This window comes from Engraulis encrasicolus, chromosome 10 (assembly GCF_034702125.1).
Source record: "Engraulis encrasicolus isolate BLACKSEA-1 chromosome 10, IST_EnEncr_1.0, whole genome shotgun sequence".
NCBI lineage: Eukaryota > Metazoa > Chordata > Actinopteri > Clupeiformes > Engraulidae > Engraulis > Engraulis encrasicolus.
This window is the reverse complement of record NC_085866.1, coordinates 7227727-7253437: the sequence shown is the minus strand read 5'-3', so window position 1 is coordinate 7253437 and position 25711 is coordinate 7227727. Positions and strand designations below refer to the sequence as shown.

At 44.9% G+C, this 25711-nt stretch overlaps 1 protein-coding gene across 2 annotated transcripts in view; it reads right to left on the bottom strand.

Annotated features, from left to right (window-relative positions):
- Positions 1–25711, bottom strand: part of uba1 (ubiquitin-like modifier activating enzyme 1) — a 36982-nt gene extending 11271 nt beyond the window's left edge. Inside the window, exons 1-15 of one of the 2 annotated variants that reach the window (XM_063207966.1) lie at positions 25478–25711; positions 17560–17676; positions 16488–16546; positions 12405–12573; positions 11031–11165; positions 10557–10663; positions 9419–9509; positions 7338–7470; positions 6673–6770; positions 6185–6331; positions 4757–4933; positions 3962–4069; positions 3495–3575; positions 2213–2365; positions 406–571 (exon numbers count right to left, since the gene is read on the bottom strand). In XM_063207966.1, the coding sequence (XP_063064036.1) occupies positions 406–571; positions 2213–2365; positions 3495–3575; positions 3962–4069; positions 4757–4933; positions 6185–6331; positions 6673–6770; positions 7338–7470; positions 9419–9509; positions 10557–10663; positions 11031–11165; positions 12405–12573; positions 16488–16546; positions 17560–17676 (1741 nt within the window). In that variant the 5' untranslated portion in view covers positions 25478–25711. Of the gene's footprint in view, positions 1–405; positions 572–2212; positions 2366–3494; positions 3576–3961; positions 4070–4756; positions 4934–6184; positions 6332–6672; positions 6771–7337; positions 7471–9418; positions 9510–10556; positions 10664–11030; positions 11166–12404; positions 12574–16487; positions 16547–17559; positions 17677–23018; positions 23276–25477 lie in introns of those variants that run through there. The other variant, XM_063207967.1, reaches the window with a different exon arrangement.

The window sequence follows — 25711 nt, the reverse complement described above, 5'->3', positions numbered from 1 at the left end:
GTTACAGTCCCTGGAGCAATGTGAGAGTGGGTTGCCTTGCTCAAGGGCACTTTAGCCATGTAGAGGTAAGGCTGGGAATGGAACTTGCAACCCTCTGATCATGAGGTCCCCTCCCTAACCACTAGGCCACTGCTGCCCCAGTCCCAGTCACGCCATTTTAGTGTTTCTCAACAGGGGGTTCTACGGCCCCCCAGGGGACGTTGGCGAGCCCTTGGGCGGCGTTCAGAAATGTACAGCTGAGAGAGGGCGGTGCTTCGTTGCAACTGTGGGGCAACTGTGCGTTAGTCTATTTTATTGTTTATTAGTAAGGGGGCGTTGGCAGGCTTATGGATGAGGTCAAGGGGGCATTAGGAGGCTTTATGATGAGTTTGAGAACCACTGCATCAATTCCATTCATCTACTTACGGGCATCCACGTTGTCCAAGGCGTTGGCGACACCGTTCAGGCTCTCGAAGAAGTCGTCATCATACACCCTCTCTGTGTCGGGTCCGACCCGGTTCTGGTGGCCAGTGATGCGGACCGCCGGGTTCATCTGCTTGACGGCGGCCGCCGCTGTCTCACTCTTCATCTTCTGCTCAGAGGAGAGAGAGACATAGACACACACATCAACAATCATGCCAGATACCGCAGGCTTAGTGCAATTACAAATCCACCTGGTCAATATTCAATGACTAGGCTTGGTTAAGTTAACCACTACCCCTGTTGTAAATTAGCTGTTAACTACCATAGCACTACACCACTATGACAGTGCACAGTGCCTTTAGTAATACAAACTTCTTCATTGCCGTTCTGTTAAGTTGTTTCAGGTTCACCATTACAACGTCCCAGTGTCTGGTAAGGGGCTACCACCCAAAAAAGTGAATGAGAAAGTATTGATTATTGGCCATAAAATGAATACTGACAAGTGAAGTCAATTGCCCAAAAGCCACTCATTTCACATCGGCACTCAATACCACTTTTCATACAAGTAATACAAGCCAATGTTTCTTTAGAAAATGAAAGCTTGCCGATCACCCATAAAGATAGTCAGAATTTGTAAACCAGCACGCAACAAGAAAAACAAAAATAACCCCTTTCTGTGGACAAGGTCAGTGCAAATAAAAGTGAAAATTGTGCAAGCCGTCTGCATTCCTGCTTCTCAAAGACCTTCAGTGGAAAGGAGGGCAAAAACAAAAAAAGGACTTGTGTTGGTTGATGGCATGAACTGAATGTTGCCCTTGCTGTGCTTCATCCTCAAAACAGAGGCATCATTTGTTACACAAAAACACTGTAGACAGGCTGAACCATTAGTCTACGCCAGATAACTTGAGACATAGCCTAGCTAGCGTGCTTTAGCGTTGTTGGTCTAGCACAGTGGCTCCCAATCTGTGGGTCAGGACCCGCCAAGGGGGCTGCCAAACCTGCACAGGTGAGGTTAACATGTTAAATAAATTAGAAAAAAAACATTTAATCAATGTGTGTGACAAAACACATTTACACATCCATTCAGAAAGATAAATAAGCTAGTCGGTCATCACGAAGAACAGAGTGTTTGTGACGTAAACACCTTTCGTGCCGCATGCAATGGGGCCCACTAAAAATATGTGTCCCATGAGAAAAAGGTTGAGTCACTGATCTAGCCAATTTCTCATGGTATCCTACATCTCAGAAGGAGGTCCTACAACTCCACTTAGTTCTCACTTAGGTTCGTGAAATTCCTCTGCATATCACCGGCTGGTGCACGAACACGCATGACTTCAAACCAGTCAAGTGTGCGGCAATCAGGGCTCTGAAATTTCACCTGCCTTTGGCCAGTGTTCATTTAGTTTGGCTATGAGAAAAGACCAACTAACTAGCCACTTAGACCCATCAGTGAGTGTGTGTTTGGCTGGTCAGATGAACATCTACTGGGCATTTTTGCTGGTGATGAAGGAAAGAAAAATCACTTAGAGCAGTGTTTCCCAACCAGGGGTACGTGTACCACTAGGGGTACGCGGGCACACTGCAGGGGGTACTTGGAAAGATGTTATTATTATAACAAATGTATGGAGCAGTCACATCAGGACATAAAAAAATATATAGGACATGAATTAGGGGATATTCATGGCACAACTAAGAGGTTTAGGGGGTACGCAAGACAATAAAAGTTGGGAAAAACTGACTTGGAGCCCTGGCGGCATTGTAAAGCGTCTGCCAAATGCAATGTAATGTAATGTAATGTAATGTATCTTACCGTGACGTCCCAGGGCCTGAAGAGGAACTGTCGGTTGAGGTTGGACTTCTCGATGGTGTCCATGTCGGTGACGATGATCTCTCCCTCTCCGCCGGCCAGCCCCATCATGGCAAAGTTCTTCAGCAGCTCACAGCCAATGGCTCCAGCACCCACCTGTTGATATGGATGTAAATAAAAATCGAAATGTAGCGATGTATCGGAAGTATCGGGCGGCGATTTAATCGAATCGCATCGCATCGTATCGTGGGGCATTCTTAAGAATCGAATCGCTGGCCCCTGTGCAATGCCCTAGCTCCATAACACAATAGTAGTGGAAAAGTAATTGGAAAAAAATCGAATCGAACCGAATCACATCGTATTGTGAGGAATTCTTAAGTATCGAAAAAAATCGAATCCCTGATTTAAGAAATCGATACCGTATCGTCATGATTTACACCCCTACCTGTTGATATGGGGGCGGGTGGGGGCAGGCAGGCAAGCACTTAAGCCAGGCTCAAACTACACGACTAGCGATTATGTGTCCGATTTTGACGTCGGGGTGCACCGCACACTAGAAGAGAATCACAACTGTCAATCGAGCCAAGACAATGCCGACGTTCCATTTCCAGTCGCAAACATCAAACAGTGTTTGATTTCTACGACTTGCGATCGCCGACTCTTTGAGCTGCTAAAGTTCTATCGTAGAACGTCGCACACGACGAGGAAATCTACCCCGACAATCGCTTGCGATGGTCCTGGGGGGGTAACGTTCCAGCGATTGTCGTAAGGGGGGTTTTCAGCCGAAAATCGGGCCGATAGTCGCGTGGTTTGAGCCAGGCTTTAGTTTCTCTTTCTCTTTTTTATTTGTATGGCATTGTATGGCTTTCAATTTCACTGCAAGCTAAGAGTTTGTTTCTGCACCCCTTGTTTAAAGGTTTTTTTTAGGGTTTCATCAGTTGTAGTATTAACAGAACAGAATTACGATCTTTCCATCCCTGAATGACTGCAAAGAGACCGAAGGCATGTCCAAAAGAGCAACTCAACCCCCCATACTCATGACACCTGCAGTTTAACTAGCCATTAGGGGCAACGATGATTAAGCACGACAGGAGGTCAACTTAGATTAAACTTTTAAATGAAAGTCATGCATCTTTTACCTGACATGTTTTGATGGTATAGCTTCCGTCTTCATCAGATCATGTGACCCTCTGATGAAGATGGAAGCTATAAACGTCAAACATGTCAGGTAAAAGATGAAAAACTTTTACGTGTCCTTAGTATAAGAAAAACTTCAGGAACTTACCAGGAAGTAGCGCTGCTTGGCCAGCAACTCCTGAAGTTTAGTCCCAAACACAGCAACCTGGCCATCATACCGAGAGTTCCTCTGGGGAAAGGAAGAGAAAAAGGGAAAGGAAATGAACATTTGCAGCACCTCCCGGAAAAGCAGTAAATCCAGATCGGGGGTGAAAAAACAGGTGGAGAGGAAACGCTAGTCATCCCAGTAGAACGGTTCACCAATTTAACACAGTAAGACTGGGAGAAGCATCTGTGCAACACAACACAATCGTCAACACTGTTAATGGAAAATGCAAATCTATGCTGCTGCTGGTTATTCATTACGATCGAGCAGGTCTAAAAACATTACCTGCAATGGGCAATAAGCCTTACTACAAGAAAACTGACTACCTTTTGTTTTGTTCCGTATGTTTTTTCCCCCCTAACATGGGGGTAGTTCTGTAGTTTGAAGATGCTTGAGAATATCTGACTTACAGGTGCGGCCTCCTCCTCTGTAGGCATGACTCCGTCCTCTTCAGGCAGGCACTCCAGGGCATCAAAGTACAGCCACTGCATGATGGGCATGAACTTCCCCGTGCAGGCCTACAGGAGGAGACACAGGAACAACATTTAGAGACCAATCAAACAAATACTTTTCCGCAATACATGAAACGGCAGGTAAGGGATCCAATTAGGGATGCAAACGATTAATCGGCTTTAATCGATCAATGTGTTAATCGATTAAAAAACATTAATCGCAATTAATCAACAATTCAACTTACAAGAGACCCAGGTGAAATGGATATGTGAAGAGTGTGTGTGAAGAGGGGTGTGTATAGTGGGAATATTTAAATCAACTTTTCATTAAAGAATTGAAATAGGAATAATTTAAATGTGGTATTTTATCTCAATATTTAATTAAAATTGTTAGATTTAGTAGTTTTTTTTTTCGAGAAACATGGATATAACGGGGGGGAAAAACACCGCTTATCAACTAATCGATCCATAAGGCTATCAACAAATGATTAATGAATTAATCGATAATTTGCATCCCTAGGTACAATGCAACCTGCTTAGACAAAGACAGTTGCGCGCACTTTCTCCCTCTCGAAATGCCTGACACAGCCATTTTGCACAAACACAAACAATAAAAACAAATGTTCACTTCCGCATGTTATCACCGGCACTCAGGACAGGTGGGTGTGCTTCAAGTGGTGTGGCGTTCGCTTTCCCCGCCACGTTGCACGCCCCACACACGCACACACACACCAGAAGTTCCGTCCTCCTCACCTTCATGACCTCCTGTGCAGCCAGGCCGCCGATGAAGGCGTTGACGGGCGCCAGGTCTCCGGCGGCGACGGAGCTGAGCTTCTTCAGCAGGCCCTCGTCCAGCTGCTCCTGCTTGGCAGCGTCGCTCTGGGCTCCGTTCACCTCCCCGGCCAGCGCCACAAGCTCATCCGCATCCGCCTATGCAGCAACACAAACACACAAACAAATACATCTATCGTTTAATATTGAGAAGTGAGGGGGTAGCAATGGGAAAGACATGTGTTAGGATGTGTAAGGAAATGTATTTGTTGCGCCAGCAACTCATCCGCATATGCCTACGCAGCAACACAAACACACAAATTAGGGGTTCAAACGATTAATCGATTAATCGACTTTAATCGATCAATGCATGAATCGATTAAAAAAAAACATTCATCACAATTAATCGACAAGTCAACTGACAAGAGACTGAGGTGAAATGGCCATGTGAAGAGTATGTGTGAAGAGGGGTGTGAATAGTGTGAATATTTAAATCAGTGGATCAGTAGCCAAAACAAGTTCTATTGCATGGTCAGCTAAAATTCCACTTCAGGTAATCATGGAACGTTCTGAGATTCAGTGCCAGTCTATTAATGACTCATTCCCACAATATTGAAAAGAAAAGGGAACACTAACAGTGCGGGACACTGAAAACTCTTAAAGGGACAGTTTGGTCAATTTCAACATGCAGTTGTATTGCTCACGCTACCCTTGACTTGTCAGTACCTGGTGATGCCACATTTTTCGGCTCAGCCCTTTCCGAGATATGAGCAATTCTAATGGGGGCAGCGTTTGTTTACATTTTTAAAAAATGAAACAAAGGCCAACTCCAAATATTTTCCCAAAAGGTACTGCTGTTTGCTAGTTGTCTGCTGATGTTTTATAACCTTTTGGATGTTTTTGGGAATAAATAAAAATGTTTTTTTGAAATGTAAACAAAGAGCTGCCCCCATTACAATGACCAGGATCTCGGAAACGGCTGAAGAAGAAGAAAAAAAAATCTCAGGCACTGACAAGTCCAGGGTAGTGTGAGCATTACGACTGCATGTTGAAATTGACCAAACTGTCCCTTTAAGCTCTGCGTCCCTTACACAGCTAGACACAGCAAGTCTGTTTGAGGGCCTTTTCACACCAGAGTAGAACACACCGTCCGAGACTGCAAAAGTACTGCTGCCATCTCGCTGCCACCAAGCCACGCCAGATAATTTTTTGGTCTTTTTTCGATTTTATTGATGACAGGACAGTATGTGGACAGGCAGCAAATGGGGAGAGGGATGGGGAAGGGCCGGCCGCATGGCAGACGAGTGCCCTACCGGTTGGCCAGTGCAGGACGCTTTCCCCCCCCCCATTTCATCACACATTATACACTACCAAATATCTGCTTTCAAGGGCAGCAGGTTGGAGACTTGCCTGGTTCCAGGGCTTGGGTGGCCGGCTGTGCTTCTTCTCGAAGGCGTGCAGAGCCTGGAAGCCCACGTGCAGCTGCCCAGGACGGTCAAACTTGGCGAAGTCGGTCAGCATGAACTCTGGCTCGGCCACGGAGGACGACAGCGATTTCTGCAGGAGGGAGGGGGAGAGAGAGAGAGAGAGAGAGAGAGAGAGAGAGAGAGAGAGAGAGAGAGAGAGAGAGAGAGAGAGAGAGAGAGAGAGAGAGAGAGAGAGAGAATGACACATCCATTTGACGATGAGTCAGTCATTCCCATCAGGACGGACCTGAATGGACAGGAGCTCTCTGTACCGCGCCATATTTATTTGTTAAGGGGCCGAGCTGACGAGGAGTCATCACTCGAAATTACACACAGACCAGACGAGACACCTGGCTGCCTGCCTAGCTGGCCGCCTTGGGAAATTGAACTCAGTAATGAGAAAAGTAGTAATGGGTGAAGAGGAGGACTCACAAAGGAAATCTTCTTGGGCATCTTGACCTGGCTGACGATGCCTCCCCTCACGTAGTCAGTGAAGGAGGTTGTGTCGCAGATGCTGAATGTGTAGGGCCCTGGAAGAGGAAAAGAACATTGTTGAAAGACCCTGCAGTATCACACTATAACACTGTTAGTACCTAATAAAGACCCTGCAATATCACAATACACAGTTAGTAGCTAATAGTGTAATATTGTTGTGATCTTGCAGGGTCTCCATTAGTTTTATATTGTGGTTTTGCATGGTCTTCATTTGGTACTGTTAAAGCTAGACATAAATCTCTCAAGGAATAAGGAATGTTGCTACAAAGAATATGCATGTTGCCCAACAGATACATGGCATACATGCATGGATGCCCCCCATGAATGTCTACCCCTCCAGTACAAGGCATAGACTTCCAAAACCTTGTAAATAACTGGCTTTCTAGAATGCAGCGCAGCAGGAAGTCAAAGGGGGGCGGGGGGAGGAGGGAGGAGGGGTTGACGCCTCATGTCACTGTGACCGTTACAAAGAGAGCAGAGCACCTGTGCTGACAGGTTTTGAGAGACTTCTCGGTTTCATTAGATTGTATCTACTGGGGTTTCTGTTGGGAGAGGGGAAAAAAAAAATGTTGCGAGCGAGACACCTGCTCATTCAGACTTACCAAGGGCTTTGATTTCTACCGGCTGGCAACCGTTGAGTTCTGTCATGCCCTGAACTTCTGTGAAGGTCACATAATCGCCACTCTCGAACCCATGACGGGCCTCATCCAGACAAGTCACCACTCCAGCAGAGTCCTGCAAAACCAACAGATCATTATCCATTAGAATACTTCACTGCACAAAGAGTGTGCAATATCCACACCATATCTCCATGAAAGATGGAGAAACTGAACAGCGCAGGAAATTTCAAGTAGTAGTTGTAGTGCGACTTCAGCAAATCTTGCAAATGAGCCAGTGTTTCCCATACATTAAGGAAACCATGGCGCACCGCCATAGTTTAATTTTGGCCGCCATAGTTTCGAAAATGTAAAATGTTTTTTTTTTTTTTTAACTATTTCCGTTTTCAATTAAACGATTTTGAAAAACGATTTCCCCTCGCATTTTCCTCCTGGAGTAAATACATCCTAGAGAAAACCATGAGTGCTTGAAAGACAGAGGGATCAAAAGCCTAGCCAAGCTGTTGTAGTTAACTCGGGTTTGGGAGCAATAAAAAACCTTGAGAGAAGGGACAGTTGGGAGTTTACTGACACTCCCCAGGCTTTGTTTTACAGTTGTATGATATGTATGTAATGACTGTGTATAGACATAAATGTGTAATATGTTGTTCAGCCCTTTTACACTTTTATGGGAGGAATTTTGAAAAACTGGCCCTGTGATCAGCACCCCTCATGTAGAATGTGTATGCCTATGTGTTGGGTAAAAGGTATAGCCTACTGTCTTAGACCATTTTTGTCTGTGCGTTAACAATTTCACAGTGCTCCTAAATTCTGTGCTCCTATTTCTTTTTTTTTAACGCCGCGTGAACCCCCCCGCCCATTGCCCAGCGTGAAATCCCCCCCCAAACAAAAAAATCCCCGCTGCCCCCATAGTTTCCAAAAATTCTGTGGGAAACACTGTGAGCTATGATGCAGTTTGACAACAGCAGCCGATTGGAATGTCGGAATACTTGCATTCTGCTTTCAACGGGCGTACTCTGTCGCTCGTGTTGCTCTTGTAGGGCCCCTCTGATTTCCGCGATACGGAAAACGCAGACGGAATCACGGAATGTAGACATTAAAACGGAATTTGGTTATAAACGTGGAATTGCATGGAATTTGTTATGATAATATTGAAAAATCTATTATTAACTTTGCTGGCCATGACGCATAGTGACCAAAACTTTGAAAGGAGTCAAGTCATCCTCAGAGAAAAATGGCCGTCTTTGAAAGCATGTGTTTAGTGAAACGGTAGACGGTCAGAGCTTTGCGAGGCAATTTAATCCTGCATATAACTTGAGCAAAAGGGGAGGGGGTGTTGAAAATGAGCTCAAAAATGGAACAAATCCGATATGGCAAAAAATAAATCCGAAAAACGGAATTTGAGAAAAATTAAAACGGAATTTGAGAAAAATTAAAACGGATTTCATAGGGCCCTACTCTTGCAACTCACTCCAGTGATTCTGGGTTGCTTATTCTTGTCGCCGTCTGTGTGTTTGGCCTGTGTTCTGTCGAGATGAGCTACCAGTAGCCAAACAGTGGCATCTAAACAGTGGCATCCACTGATTTATGCGGTCTCATCGAAATGACCTACCTCGATTTTCACTGGAGACGTAGAGACGTTTCAATAACTTGCCGATATAGCCTATGGATTGTCCGTTTTATTTAGGCCTACTATTTTAAAAGGAGCAGCGTGTCGTCCGTGCCTACTGACTTTTCCGGAGAGGTTTCTAATAATAGCCTACTACTCAATATTACCGGTAACTAGAACAACGATCACAGCTGCTTTGGGTAGTCTTCCACGGATGTCTCCCTGTTCTGCAAACCTACTTGTAATGGCGTCGCTTGCTGCAGTTGGTATCGAGCATATAAACTAAGATGAGCTGTTTGGTAGCTCAGCTCGATGGGCAATCACCTGCAGAAATCGCTGTGTGGAGGTGTAAATGCTCAGTAGCGAAAAGGAGCTCATCTCGACAGGACACCGGTAAGAAGTCCACATGTGCGCTGTACTAGTGGGATTGGTGAGAGTTGTGTTGCATATTACTGACCTTGGTGATCATGGAGATCATGGCGCTGAGCGGCTCCTCACCGTTGGGGTCAAACACCATCATGTCGTCACCAAAGTCACAGAACAGCTGCCTGCAGGACCAGAAGACATCAGAGCACATCACTAGCCTGGTCCTGACCATCCCATAATACTACCATTTCCATTTAGTATTCATGGTCTGGACTTTGTCTGATCTGACGAGATTGCAGGAAGGGCATTTTCGGAAAAAACAGGATTTAACTTATAAGTTGTTGAACAAACATGTCTGACGTCTATCTATGGCGATGTAGGACCGTTTAACAGACATGTCTGACAAAACATCCTACCGTAGGATAAAATTACAATGTAGGACCGTTTGTCAGAACACCGGCGAAAATCCTACCGGTCAACATCACTCCACAGAGGACAGGTACCAGACGTAGTGCGGAGCCAAGTGTCTTGGCGGAAGTACGTAGGATGGCGCGCGAGGCTAGCACATCAGCACATTGCATTCCATCTACAAGGCAGCCAATACATACCACCAGCAGGGCTTAATATGGACACACCTCACTCACACTGAATTCTTACTCCTTGCATCATTGTCCCTGTAGCGAAGGGGAGTAGAGTTGCCCAGGTGGGACTCGAACCCAGACCTTCTGGAGTGGTAAACCGGGGCTCTGACCGCTACACCAAAGAGCCAGGCTCATTGGCATGTTAGTCAGAACACACCCACAACCCTAGTGATGGTCACTCCATCACAGTCCCCCTCCTCATTCCTCTAATCTGAAATAGCTGGCCTGAGGTATCGGCAAGATAGCCGCCAAATGGAAGGGACTCACGCGGTGGCGTAGTGGAGATTTCTTAAGTGGGGGTACGCTATTTTTAACGTCATCAAATAATTAGGCAACTTAGGTCAAACCTCCCTACTGTCCTTCATCTACCGTCATTGCTTCTCCATTTTCATCTGTTTGGTCAATCACCTGCAATACTGCTATGTGATCATTCCTTTTTGTATTCAAACATGGGCAGAAGATAAAAAAATCTCACTTCAGGAGAAGTGTGTGGACTGCGTACCCCCGCGTACCGCGCCCACTACACCCCTGGACTCACGGGAAATGACTTGGCTATCGTAGTAGTGAATGAGGCGGCGGTGTTCTTACCCAAAGAGGCCGCGTGTGTCTGCGATGATCAGCTTGATGCTCTTGCTGTGGCAGAAGTCTCCCACCCGCTGCTGCTCCTCCAGGCTGGAGTTGGTCAGCACCACCACCTGCAGCAACGACACCAGACACACACGCAATGAGACATCTACAGCCAAACAAACTTTAACCCATTGATGCTGGATGTCGCCTTGTGAGCGCAACATTGACCGAAGGCAGGCGCCTGAAGCTCCATAGATGCAGCATTGAAGCTCATGAGATTCTAGTTTTTTTTTTTTATTATTATTTAAAATTCTGTAGGTTAGAGCTGAATGAACACATTCCAATGCAATATGAATGTCTTAGCTTTAAAATGCAACTTCATATTTTTTGTGCTTTGGAGGCTGAGATATTTAGGCTTTTACATGCTGAGGACACTTTTTCCCCAAAAATGGCTTAGGCGTTTGTTAGAAGAAGGTTGCTTGCACTTGGCTGTACCTGGAACTGGGTGAGATAGTCGTTGGTGAGGGCCCCGGTGTAGGAGGCCACGGGGACGTAGCTGTTGAGCTCGGCCAGCCGGCTCTGACTGACATCGGCACGGTTCTTGCCCAGATCCTCCTCACGCAGGTAGAACTGCAGCCAGAAAACACACACAGAAAAAAGAATCGACACGTTAATTTATCTGAAACCATCCAGCCATTTTCTAATCATACAATCCAGCAATGCCAGAGCATTTGCAGCATTTTGGGTGTTTTTTTTTTTTTTGGAAGACCCACCGAAGACCCACAGAAAGTCTACGCCTGTGAAAACCACAGCATAAAAAAAGTAACTTTACATGCTTAATCACTGCAAGTACTGAACAGAAATGACTCGCTAAAGTGTCATTGGGATCAAGCGAGTTTTAAGACTTCAGTCTGAACCACATGAATACTTCAGCTCCTAAAGAAGGCCTACATGCCCAACATAGCTCTGCTGTAGGTTTGATAGGCCAGCAGCACTATAGGCACTTTAGTATGTACTAGCCCCTCATTTATCTTTCGTGGGTAAAGTAGGTCAGACACGGGGCTGCTTCCAAATGGGATCACTGATGCGGCACACAGACAAAAGGCTCATTTTATACCATCCTGAAGCCATTCAGCTGCCTTCGACTCGTTACGATGTATTTTATGAATCGACTCCGCACACTCATTAAATGTTTGGCCTTTTCCTCCTCCCTGAGCCGCACCTTGGCATTGGCCCTTCACTTCCACCACTTCCTGTTTACACCAGACAACATTAACAATACAAACAATAGCAGAGATATGCAGCAGCACGCCTTTGCCTTCCTTCACAGACGCTCTTGCATTTAGGTCATTAACGATTACATCGTCAGCACCAGCTATTGTTGTTACGTATACTTGAAACTTAACTCTTCTGGGCTTACATTACGGATGTGTGCATCATGGTTTCATTTAGAGGTCCATCAGGCAAGATCACAAGACCTACAAGAACTCTTGAGGCTAAAACTGTGCTGATAAAAACATCACCCAAGAGTGCCCTAAAGTGCCAAAAATCTTCCAGTAGAGCAAGATACCCGAATCCTCGCCTATGCAATGCAAGAGTGTGCTCAAGTTCGGTCTCCAGTCTCCTAAGGGGGCATTGTACCCTCCTCCTCTTTCTGTGACGCTTGGTGACGGCTTGCGTAAGATGTGCACTAACGTCATCTACAGCACTAACGGAGCTCCATTTATTCTCAACCTCAAGTCTTCAAAGTTCTCCTAAAGGGGTGTTCATCTGACGTCATATGGATCCAGGAAAAGTACAGGCTTGATGCATCTTACTCTACTAGAAGATGTTCGTAAGATGTTTGCAAGACCCCTAATGATCCCTGACCTGTGAGGAGAGGTCGCGCCACTCGGCCACGCCCTGGTCGTGCAGGGTGACGCTCTTGACCCCGGCCAGGATGACATTCTTGGCGATCTCGACGCCGAGGCCGCGCATTCCGGAGATCAGGACGTTGGAGGTCTGCATGCGCTTCATGGCCTCGTGGCCCAGCACGTACCTGAGGAGGGAGGGAGGGAGGTCACACACAGACAAGAGGGGTGTCAGAAACATTACATTACATTACAGGGGTGCTGAGGCACAGCACGCTGAGCCCCCCACATTTGGGCTTGCATGCCCATGGGGACCCCGGTTCGAGTCCGGCTGAGGTCAGCCCTTCCCCATATCTCTCTCCCGCCATTTCCCGTCATCTCTCACACTATCCTGTCATAATAAAGGCACAAAACATTACATTACAGTCCCTGGAGCAGAATGGGGTTAGGTGCCTTGCTCAAGGGCACCTCAGCCATGGAGTGAAATGGGGTGAGGTGGGAGAGATGGAGGGGTTTGAACCTGCAACACTGATATACAGTCCAACTCCCCAACCAATAGGGCTGGGTATCGCAGCCAAGTTCCTGTATCGATTCAATTTCGATTCTTTGGGCTTTGAATCGATTAATCACGATCTGATTCGATTCATTCCGAATCGGTTCAATCCGTTCCGTTCTTGGTGCCAGGATTTCCCCCAAAAGATGCTGTTGCCTATTTTTATATAAAATTGTCAAACGGCTGTGGCTTGATAGTCTTAACAGATTGCTCATTTGTAATAAGTAGGCCTAGGCCTAATTGACTAATACCTACTGGGTATTTTCCAGAGACCTAAATTAAACAAAAAGAAGAAGAACAAAAAAAAAATCGATTTTGTGCCCTGTGAATCAATTATGTGAATTTCGATTCGATCGATTATCGATTAACTTGATTATTTTACCCAGCCCTACTAACTAGAGACCGACCGATATGGGTTTTTCTATGGCCGATGCCGATGCCGATATTTAGAGGTCAGAGTCAGCCGATGGCCGATGTGACCAGCCGATTTTTTGGGCCGATTTTTAGGGCTGATATGCCATCATATTATCCTTAATTGGCATGCTAAAAATATACCGGTATATAAACAATATTCTTTTTCATTTATTTATCCATAACATATGTATTTTATTAATTAAAAGTAACATGTTCTATTTACACCCTTAATATTCATATAGATAGGCCTAGTAGAAATATTATGTAGGCCAGGGCTGTCCAAACTTTTTTAGTGAGGGCCGAATACAGGAAAATAAACAAGGGGCCGGGCCGCACATTAGCTGTGAGATGACCGGTTCAATGTAACAAATACACAAGGGAGGCAAAAGCTGTCTGATGGCCCATGATTTATTTCCAATATTTTCAAGAGGCAATGTAAGAAAATGTAACACAAATTGCATAAATATTATTGTGTCAGTGTAATACACTTGTATGAATTATCCACATGTACATGGTTAATAATTAAGCTTATTATTAATTGTTATTTATTATTATCTTGTTATTTTATTGTTGCCTACAATCAATCAGTGCATGTTTATAAGCTGTTTAATTTGTATTTAATTCTTATTATAGCCACCACTACTTCCCTGGCACTTCATGGGTCAATGTGAAACTCGTGCTGATCCAATCAGATCAAGTGCCTCTATCTCACATGCACGCAGGCAGCGATGTAAACAAAGGCAGCTCTCCTCTCTGTGCCTCCCGCATGAGCAAGTTCTGTCGTAACCTAGCATGTTTAGCTAACTTGCTACAGCCACAGAGGCAATTTTACAGGATGGATTCACAAAGCTATCAAAAAATAATGTCACTTATGCGCAACATGCTTACAGTATAGCATGATACTATTCCAACTGTGGGTTAAAGTCACAAATAAAAGTGCTAAGCAATCGCTAACGCTAACCGCTATTCAGTTTGAAGTATAAGCAGCTGTAGGAAGGCTATGGTAAAAGGCACTCGTGGTCACACACCACTAGCAACTTTGATTTCAACTCCGTTGCCGTTGAAAACAAATAGACATGGGGTGAAAGTCAATCACATGTCAGACTTGCATCCTTTTTTGTTAAAATTTCGCTTAGATTTTTACTTCCTATTGTATTTTTTAGAGGTAAACTTCACACTGGTTACCACCAGCATTAGGGCTCCCAGTAGCTGCCCGCTGATGTGCCTGAGAGAGGTGTGCCTGATAGAGAGGTGTGACGTTCACGGAGCCGGTTCTTTTGAACGGCTCCCTGAAGTGAACTATGGGGGCAGGATCACAGCTGGGGGAGCCACTCGACTGTTATTTCGTTCGTTTTTCATTCATTTTAAGCACGTGACCTCGACCTTAAAATCGGCGCAACCAAATGAGAAAATCGGCCGATGCCGATTCATTAAAAAATAGCAAAAATCGGCCGATTAAATCGGCCGGCCGATCGATCGGTCGGTCTCTACTACTAACCAATACATCACGGCTGCCCCCCTCTCCCACACACACACACCATCACCCAACATGTCAAACTGACCACCTGGCATATTACCCTTTTCCTACCAGATCACACTTGTTGGGCAGGGGACAGAGCAACACACGCGCACACAGACACAGGCACAGACGCAAGTAGAAACAAAAAGATGCGCACAGCACAGGGGTTCCACATAGACTGGAGACAAAGCGTTAAACAATGACATACAGAAAACACAACTCCCATGCCAACCTGTGCACTGTGTAGACACAATCCTCTTTCTATGCCAGATCACCACTCAATCATACAAAACACACAAAAGATATCTGGACAAGATATTGTGATAATGCTTTTTCTTGGACAACAATTTATGCTAAGTAAGAGATGTCTAACATTGCAGGGAAAGAATTAAAGCTGTGGAACGTCCACACTTATGTTAACCCTTTGTAGCAGGTTACTAAATTTGATCAGTTCCGATTACTTGCACATCTATCACAAATGCCCCCGCCATGCCTCTCTACAAGGGTGAACAACCAAGTGGGTCATATCAAATTAATCAGGGGAAATCAGCCTTTCACACAGTGACATCTTAACATTTGACCAATCAGCAGTGGCTTGGAGCCGGTCAAAAAAATAAATTAAAAAAACACTCGGGAGATTGGGTGTGCCCTATAAAGTTAATGTTTGGTGCAAAGAACATTAAATAAAATGGTAAATAAAGCCTGATAATGGCAAGCTTCAACACAGCTTCTCCCCCACACACACACACCAAAAACAAGAGCCAGAGGCACGCATGCACTTCATTCCCTGGGTGCCAACTGACAAGGAACAATCTACTTCTTTCTTGAAAGAATGCACACACCTAAACAACAACCCTCCAGACAGAAGAGGGAAGTGTCCACCAATGTCACCATTTCCCTTACACAGCAAGCATTCACAGCAAAGAGCAAAGTGATGGACAGGGCAATGGTGCTTTTAACAATGGCACCACAGTGTGCTGTAGATCAACTTGCAACTGACAGGCACACAACACCACAATCAAGATGAGCACACAGACAAATAATGCAGAAGAGACTCACAACACCACAATCAAGATGAGCACACAGACAAATAATGCAGAAGAGACTCACAGAGAATGGGGAGATTTTGACTACAGCAATTCACATTACATTATTCACATTATTCTTGCATGCCTTCTTATGCTATAATAAATGTTTTCAGTAGGCTGAATAGCTAAAGCTAAATAGATAAGCATAGATTTTTCTGGTCATGTTTTTTCAGACAGTACAAAAATGTTTTCTCTGAAAATGTGTCATTGCCCAATTTGGAATGGAAATGTGACGTTATATTTTACCGAAGTAATGTGATAACATTCCACCAGCACATCAACACAAAATAGCATCTTCCTTTTCAATGCAATTGAGTAGAGCTCCATATACAATTGCAATCAATCCATAACACAACTCAAAGCCAATTTAATCATTTACTTTCTATGAGCAGTTTCCTAGGAGTCCCGCCTACATCTGATGTCTTTAACAAGGCGTGTGAGAGAGGGATGAGGAGAGCATCTGTGCTGTGTGGTGCTGCAACAGGAATGCAGTCTTTATCAGTGGGATAAAAATAAGTCAGAACTTACAGCTGTCTGGAGTAGAGGCCTTCATCGATCTCAGCGTCACTGCCATTCTTAGCCATGCCCTGCGAAGAGAACAAAGACACTCAGCATTACAGTTGTCAGGCGTATGATAATTGTCAGATTTGTACCATAATTTTGTCCTCTGTTCGATCAAAAATAAAACAATTTCTTCATTCAGTGTGCGGCAATTTCAGCTCTTAAACCATCTAAATAAAATCGATTTAAAAAAAAGCTTTATTTTCATCTGCCTTAAGGTTAGTTATCTACAGCATTGTTTCCCAACCTTTTTTGTCTTGCGTACCCCCTAAGCATCTTAGTTGTGCAATGAGTACCCCTAATTTACATACTGTATCGCTTTTTCTGTCCTGATGTGACTGTTCCATACATTTCTTATAATAATAGCATTTTTCCAAGTACCCCCTGCAGTGTGCTCGCGTACCCCTAGTGGTACACGTACCCCTGGTTGGGAAACACTGATCTACAGTCTTACTGTTTATAATATTTTTCTTTTCAGGAATAAGGAGTCGCACACAGGAGCTGACTGCCTGTAAAACTAACATGTATGCACTCTAGAAACAGCTTTGCCCTCCCCTTCTCACAGCGACAAGGCACCCATTTAGAAAACTATCCATTATTGAACATTTACATGTACGTTTCATAATTAATGAAGGCTGGAGGGGGGCTTAGGGACATATACTGTCTACACTTACGTAGCGACAAAAAACTCCTTGTTTGATATAGAAAACTACAGACTGTGAACATTACTGGGTGTACTAGTGACAAGAGCCTCGGTCAGTTAAAAGAGTGTTATGCATTCATAGCTATGGGGTACCTAAGTCACGCCCTCCACTTCCTGGTTCATGGGGCAGACAGTTGCAAAAAATTGAATGGAAGTGAACGAGGAGAGTGGTGGACTGATGGTGCATAAGTGGAGGTCCAAGGTTTGGATTCTTGTCGAAAACCCACTCATTTCAAGCCCAGTTTTTGACTCCCTTTGCCCCATGAACCAGGAAGTAGAGGGCGTGACTTAGGTGCCCCATTGCTGCAGTGTGATCTCGTGACGTGGTGTCCTTACGTTAGCGGGTGTGTAGGACAGTTCAGTTCTGACAGATTTGGAGGAGGAACAGTGGGATCCCGTCTTCGTCTCTGATCCTGACAAGCGACGCTTCCTGGACAGCGGCGAGCTGGACATCTGTGGACACAACAAAACCATGTGGCAGGTGTTTTTAGTATCAGTAAGCTGTGAAATTTTTTTAGCTGGTGATGAACAGTCTATTTAGAATCGTGGTGTTTTTAGTTTCAATTAGGGCTGGACGCAGGCTTCACTCAGTGTTAATGAATGACCTTAGATATAACAAAAAGGAGGCGCATCTTGCATGAAGTGCAATTTTATTGCCCATTTGCACAGACACGTTTCGGTGTGTAAAAAGGCCCTTCATGCGCAGTGCAGCTGCTGTTTTTAGTGTTCAAGAACACTGTGCACTCCCGTGGTGTGGCCCCAGGGGATAATCAATTTGAAAGGAAAGAAGGATCAAACTCTTCAACTCAGTCGTTTTTTTTATACATTCATTTTCAGCCTTTAGCAGCATGACACCGACGTTATGGCTGTTGCCTTTGTCAGTATTGCATCATGATTTAAGTGTTTACAAATCTCACCTCTGCAGGTGTTATAGAAAACAGTAAGACCCCCACTCCATCCTACAGCATCATCATCATCATCTCTCCTCTCCTCTCCTCCACAAAATCTTAATCTCCATGCCAGCTGGACTATGTGAGCGTTAACAGCTAAACCCTGCCAGCAGGGCTGATCTGGGGGGAGAAATAGGGCCCGGCACTTTTGGCTTAAAGGGCCCCCCCCCCCCTTATAATTAGCAGCGCAGAACGGACTCACCAGTGGGCCCAGCACCCTCGTGGGCCCCCATTTTCAGAAATGTAAAAAACGTATTTTACATTTCTGAAAATAGGGGCCCACGAGGGTGCAGGGCCCATCGGGAAAAGCCTGGTATGCCAGATGGCCAGTCCAGCGCAGCCAGCCATTGCTTTTTTTCACAGCAGGTGTATTCTTCTGCATAGCAACCAGCCATTCACAGCCATGCCAACCATACACTACAGCGCTATACTACTGCTTTGAAATCTGCCATTACCTCATCGAATAACATACTCTCTGGGTGTTGGAAATAATGCTGCACGAACACAGAAAGGCGACGTCTCTCTCTCTCTCCCTCACACCCATTCCCAACATTACATCAACAGCCACCAATTCAATTCTAACAAAGCTGTGACCGTGACATCGACGTCACAGACTTCCAAAGGTTACACATTGTGGTTGCTTGTAGGGATGGGGCCGATCCGATACTGTATCGGTATCGATATCAACATATCATTTCAGAGATCGATTGGAATTTTCCCAAAATTTCTGATACTGACTTTGAGCCAGGTGTAATGTTAATTTGAAATCACTACAGTTGCATATTTGTTTTCAGGACAGCATTGTTCCTTTTCTTTAACTTCTTACTTGGTTTCCTGTCCGTCTGACTACATTTTCTGGCAATTTAGCCTACTTGGGCCTACCTGAAGTTGACACACTTGCATATATTGAGGTTTTGGTATCAGACCAGAGTAGTATCGGTATGGTAAGTAGGATATCCAAATTGCAGTATTGGGATCGGAAGTGAAAAAAATGTGTATCGGTGACTCCCTAGTATAGCTGTTGGCCCACTGGAGTGAGACTTCCTCAAGCCTGTGCAAGGCTAAGCAACACTGCAGTGTCTGGCCATTCATCAAGCTCTCCACACTCTGCCAATGCGATAGGCCAGATGCCCCCGCTGACTCTTGGGTGACTGTTTTTTTTTATGTAAGTGCATCCTCCCTTCCCTTCCCTTCCCTTCTCAGCGAGGACAAGAGGAGAGGATTATCCCGAGACAGACAGACCTCACAGGCGCCAGTCACTGTACTTGGGGAGCAGGACTAGGGATGGCGAAAATTTAATAAATATCTTAACCGGTTACTGAGACTCATTAACCGGTGGTTAACCGGTGGTTAACCGGTTAACCGGCAATCTGAAATGATATAAGGTTCGTGGCCTGACAGGCACAGCACTGAATTAAAAAAAATATATTTTTCACATAAGCCTTTCTTTTTGCTGCATGGTTTAAAAATGTTTGTTTTCCACTGGCTGCGCACAACTCGACCTCTGATTGTTGGAAACCGGCTGTATGTCAAAAAAATTAGCTCACGCAGTTGGCTGCCAGTGTCTTGCCCCCCTTCACAAGGTCGTGTTTACAAACACTGAACTCATGTATACATGAGGTTTTTTTTTGGTTTATAAGCATTGTGTTGTCAGGAGGGGCAAGATACTGGCAGCCAACCACGTGAGCTAATTTTTTTGACCAACAGCGGTTTGCAACAATCAGAGGTTGAGTTGTGCACAGCCAGGGTCGCGCAGCCACGGTAAAACAAAAAAAGAAAACCCATCTACTGTCACTGTACTTGGGGGAGCACGACGGCATGCTGTATACGGTAATGAGCAGCGGAGACCAAACCCTGAGCTAAATAAATTACAAAGTAAAGGAGGATCCTGAAGCAACTCCGCTGTCGAGTATTTACTTTATTTTTGCCACATGCAGTTTGAAGAGTTGACGTTGAAGTTGATGTGCACCTGCACTCAACTACTAATGGCCCGTGTACATCAGGCGCTACCTACGCGACCCAGGTAGCTGGGGTGGTTGAAGAAGTTTCTCCATGAATTCGTTTTATTCGCTCTGGACGCTGCACTGACATGTTTGATTCAGCTAATCACATAACGGCTCCGTCTTGACAGCCTGGGACATTCCTCGATATGAACGTTCCAATTGGTTTTCGCCGAACCACCTCATAGCGAATTAGCTTAAGATTAGCTTGTGAGTTTAATCGTCAAAATTCGCCCTGGTCGCTCAAGAAGCTTCGCTCCTGGCAAATTCGCTCTGGTAGCTTTATTCGCCTTCCCTCCATAGAGAAACAATGACTTCCGCCGCGCAGGTCGCTTATTTCGCCTTCGATGTACACAGGGCTTAACTGAGACCCAGGGGAGTACTACCCCCATCTTTCCTTTTAAAAATCCTTAGCTAAATTAATTTGAGTGTACGCCAGAACCAGAGGTCTGTACTCACTGGCTATCCCCCCCCAAAACAGCCATTTCAAATCAAAACATTACACGCCTGGAGATGCGACAGGGACAAATACAGCACAGCCGACATCTTGCTGGACTACGAAACACAACAGGAATAAATAAAGAAATCCCCAAGGACTAGCTCCGCTACAGTAATTTCCTTTAGTAATGGGGGTTAAACTTTGATCCTGATTTTGCGGCTCTGCCTGCTCATGTGGCCCTGTAAAAGCAGCCAGTCTGTGTCGATGCTGTTGGGTTCCCACTGTTCTCACACACACACACACACACACACTGCAGGCGTCACCGCACGCTGAAGGTGCACTTTTATTCCCCCCTCAGCATAAATAAAGGGCTGGGGAAAGGGCATGCGCATTTCTCAGCAACTATGATAAGAAAAGTATTGATCACACCAACAAACTAATGTGTACTGTGCAGTTTTTCAATAGGTTTTAGATGTCCAGTAGGTATATTTCAATGCAGTATACACCGGTTCAGTTTATATTTCTGCTATAGAGATGTTTCTTCTTGGTCTGTTCACTTCTTACATGTGGAAATGCAAGTCTAAACACCGACCAAAAAAAGCTGGTTTAAGATACAAGTTGGATCTTCCAGTAGTCTCAAACTACATTGTGCAAAACCCACAAAGTTTACACCTGAAACTGTTTAAGTTGGATGCGAGAGATCTAAACTTACAGCTCAAATGTCGAGAAAATTGCACCATCACATTGTACTTTTTTTCTCCTCATCGCATACAACATTGTGAAGAGTTCAGAGCTAATAATAAGAAAACAAAACGCTATTAAGATTTGATTGATTATAGTTAGCAACGAATGCAGAGCCTGAGAAGCAAATTCGACACAACACCACCACTCAATACAACGCCAATCCATGAATACAAATAAAATGGTGGTTCTCATTGAGAAGTTGCACATTGTTACTAGCTTATCTCATGTAGATTTTCCCACGTACATTTAGCGATTTCCTCATCCCCAGAAGCGAAAATGAAAGCACTTCACCAAACCAGTTAGTCATTTGGAGAGAAGCTGCTGTCAGTTATAAATAGGCTAATAAATCTTTTCAATCGGCGGCACATGTCTTTCCATTATCTGCAAATAGGTTTATTGAATGGTTCGCCTTGTGCACTAGGACGGACTCGCCTATTGTGGCCCAACAAAAACGCTGATTCATTAAAAGCTAACTGCAGTGACCGAGTGAGGTGCCATGACTTCTACGCCTTTTCCCAATGCAACAATCAGCTGGGTAAAAGAAATCGACCACAGCCAAACTGCCTGGTAACAACACCCTAGAAAGCAGTAGAATCCATCCCCTTTCTCTGGTCACCGAGGATGTATTTTACGCCAATCAGCGGTGCGACAAACTGGGAATACGGTGACCGACGTCGTCAGAGTACGTAAACAATCAAAAACGCAAGCGTATGTATAAAAGGCTTTTCCCGACTTGTCACGATTGTAAAACACTATTTAGTTTGTTGCAACTAACCTAAAATCGCCCAGAACATGCATGAACATAATCATAGCGCTGAGAACACAGGCCGTACATTCTAGAATGTCTACTGGCACTCCGCTAGGACCATTCGAATGCCTCATACAAAAGAAAAACCAAACCCGTCTCTTTTATCACCATATCTACAGGGTTATCGTGTTAACTATGAGCACAAGACATTCCAGACAGCTGCACTGACCATTCCTCCAAACACCGTAAATGAAGTAAATAGCTGAAGTATGCTTGCCAGTCTCTATAATCTACCTCCCATCAAAGGATGACACTTCACAACCCGAGTAGAACACCTGTCAAATGTAAACTTGTCTCTTCCGCATGGACACCACGACCCATTCCTTTCCAATCGCTCTGCTTAATATGTCATTATTCGCTCCATGAATTAATTATATTAACCTCACGCCTTTCAAGGGCTAGCGTTGACAAGATAGTTGGCTAGCCATGCCGTAGAAATTTAACACACTGATTGCCATTGCAGAGGCCCATTCATACAAAGCGAACTGCTATTCCTAACGGCTCTTATACTCGGAAACTACATACAAAGACATGGTAAACAGCCAACTGGCGCAAACACCATAAGCATAATCTGTATGTAATGGGGGGAAAGTAGACAATTAATGTTTTTGGACCATTTATCTTTCCAGTACATGAGGCCTGTCGAGCTAACGTTAGCAAGCTAGCATTCAAGTTAGCTTACTACCCAGCAACAATAATTAGTCAATCTGGGCACAGGCTTAAAACAGCTTATTTTCAACTTAATGGTCAGTATCAATAGAATTATATTGTTGAGAACAGTATTTTGAGTAGTTGAGCTGTGCGTTTAACTGGCTAGCAATCAATGAGCTACACTGGGCAGCTCGGTGTCTCACCAATAATCCTTCTCTGTCCACCCTCAGTGTCAGCAAACCGCTCCTCGTGTGTATCAAACTTTGTCGATAACAACGAGGAAATGAATTTCTTGGCGAGTCTGAAAACAGAAGTTCAAAAGCTCAACGTCCACCGCCTATGGACCGATGCTGTGTGAAAGTATTGAAGCTATACTGTCGAGTCACGGTCTCTCTCGGCAGCCCTATGTCCCGTCTTATTCGCGTCTCGGGGTTGCTGGCTACAGGCAGACGGAACAAAACCAAAATGGCAGCTTAGGCACAGTGGGCGGGGCGACGGTGAAATATTCAACAGGAAAAGGTTGTCCGGGGTGTGCGTGCAGACAACAACTTCGCTCATTGGCTGATCAACAGGAAAATCACGGAAACGCCCGCCTTCGATATGGTAATTGTAACAGGAGAGCATGTTTGCCGGGATCTTTGTTGTTAATATTTCATAACGGTCTCGCCACAGGACCCTTTCCTGAATGCACACTCACACCTCATTACCTGATTGCTGCACTCACACATTGGACCGTAATGAATGACTACTACATCGCCAATATCCGAGACTGCATACATGCATGCATGGGTCATTCAAAGCACACTCATCTTTTTACATAATCCTTTCACATTCATTATTTATAGGGCTGCATGTTGCCACATGCCGAAAAGCCAATCTCACAAAAAGGTTGTCCATCACATAGAATAAATCTCGTTTGGAGTTGGTGTGTCAACAAAAGGCAAGGGGGGGTCATAGAGAGAGATACTGTGCAGATTTGGGAAGAGGAAATTAGAGTTAATTGTTCATGCATTGTTCATTATGCACTGCTCTCTCCAACCCCCAATACTGCTGCCAACCTTGTCAACACCAGCTTGAAGATGCTTCCTTGCAAGAGCATCTTCCATGCAGCAGGCTGCAAGGACAGTCAGCCAGCGGCGTTTAACAGTCGCAAAATGGGGTAAAAAGTTATCTGGTTGATAGCATTTTCAGATGATACGACTGAGAGGGGATTCAAGCCCCTACTGGCTGAAATGCTGCGATAAGTGGACCACATGTGCATCTGTTTATCTGTGTATGCATTCAGGGCTGGAAGGTACAGTGCCGCCTACATACGCACTGACTCATCCTGGCACGCTAGAGCCATCATTAGACCCGGGTATGCTGGCAAAGACAAATGACATGCTCCATGCATATAATCATAGCTGCTTCCAATCGGCTTGTTAGGAACACAAATCACCATTATTTATCCCTGGAAAAAAACGCCTGACCGACAACCCATCATAACGCAACGAACATCAACCCTTCAACAAAAACCTCTGGCAGAACGGGGTTGATTAATTATGTGTCCCACAGGTCAGTCAGCGCAGTGGACCAATTCCAGTTCAGCCCCTGATGCCAAGATAGGGGTGGGTTGGTGGCTGAGTGCTAGATCACCACAAAAGGCCCAAGTGGCAAGTGGGCCTCTCATTTCATGATGCTGAGGCATTGAAGCCAGAGTGAGGGTTCAAGTCTTTGGGTGCACAGCCGCAACAAGCATCGGTCACCAACAATCATTACATCCTGTGGACTGTCTACATGCACTTTCTTTAGTAAACCACTCCGGGGCACTGACCAATGAGTGTCAATCAGCCGCGCGCGGGTTAGTCACAAAAGCTAACTAGAACTAGTGAACAAGCCAGCTAGCGACCAATAACACGTCTGCTGCTAGCAAACCCTGAAAATAGCCGTTCAGGAGAGAATTGACAATGGTGGCTAAGAGACTACAAATCCATAAGTATTAAAAAGTTCCAAAATCTGTCAGTGTTACGCAGTCACTAGAGGAAGTCATTAACCAGTTAGCTTATCACCACCTCTGATCAAACTGATCAATTATGCCAGGCAACGCAGTTCAGCTGGAAAAGGTTAATTGACAAAGCTGCAAGGCAAATGCGAAGCGGTAGCTATGAAGCTAACAAGCTATATAGCTGTGGCGTTTGTGCAGTTAGCAAGACAGATTCTTGGCATCCACTCTCCATGCTACCCTGAATTAGTTGAAAAGAATACCCGCTAGTTAGGCACCTAGCTAACGTTTATTAGGATCTGGCGAAAGACGTATTGCTTAGCACGCTAATGGTAGCTCGCCAAACTGTCGTCGTTGTGCGTTTCAGATCATTTTACAGCATTTTTTCAGCTAGCTACGCATTTGACAGGCTAAACATTGAAACGTTATCGTTAACATTTACGTTACAACGACTCTGGGTCGTTATCTGCGCACTGCCTGGGTTGTGAACACATGGCCTGTTGTATTGCTGTTGAGCCAAACCGACCAGTTGGGTTTATCAAACCTTCCACCGATAGTTGGGTAATCCAACCAGTGTATTTTTTTATTCAGAAATAACAGAAAAAACATCATGTCCGTGTCGACTCGACTCGGATATACTCGCTAGCATTAGCTAGCCTGGCATAAGTATGCATAACTCACCACATCCGATATTACTCGGGCCTTTTCTTCGATACTGAAAACAATTGAACCTCGTCGGTAGAAACAACAGCAGGATACTGACTAAATAAGTCTTGTAATTGACTTTATCTGTGGAAGTGGCGGGAGCTCACAGACTTTCCACTCAGAAGGGAAGAACTGGACGGTTGCCTGACCGGCTATTCCCGCACCGTTAACAGCAGACCCACTTGTCCTGCAAATACTCTCCCTGCTTGG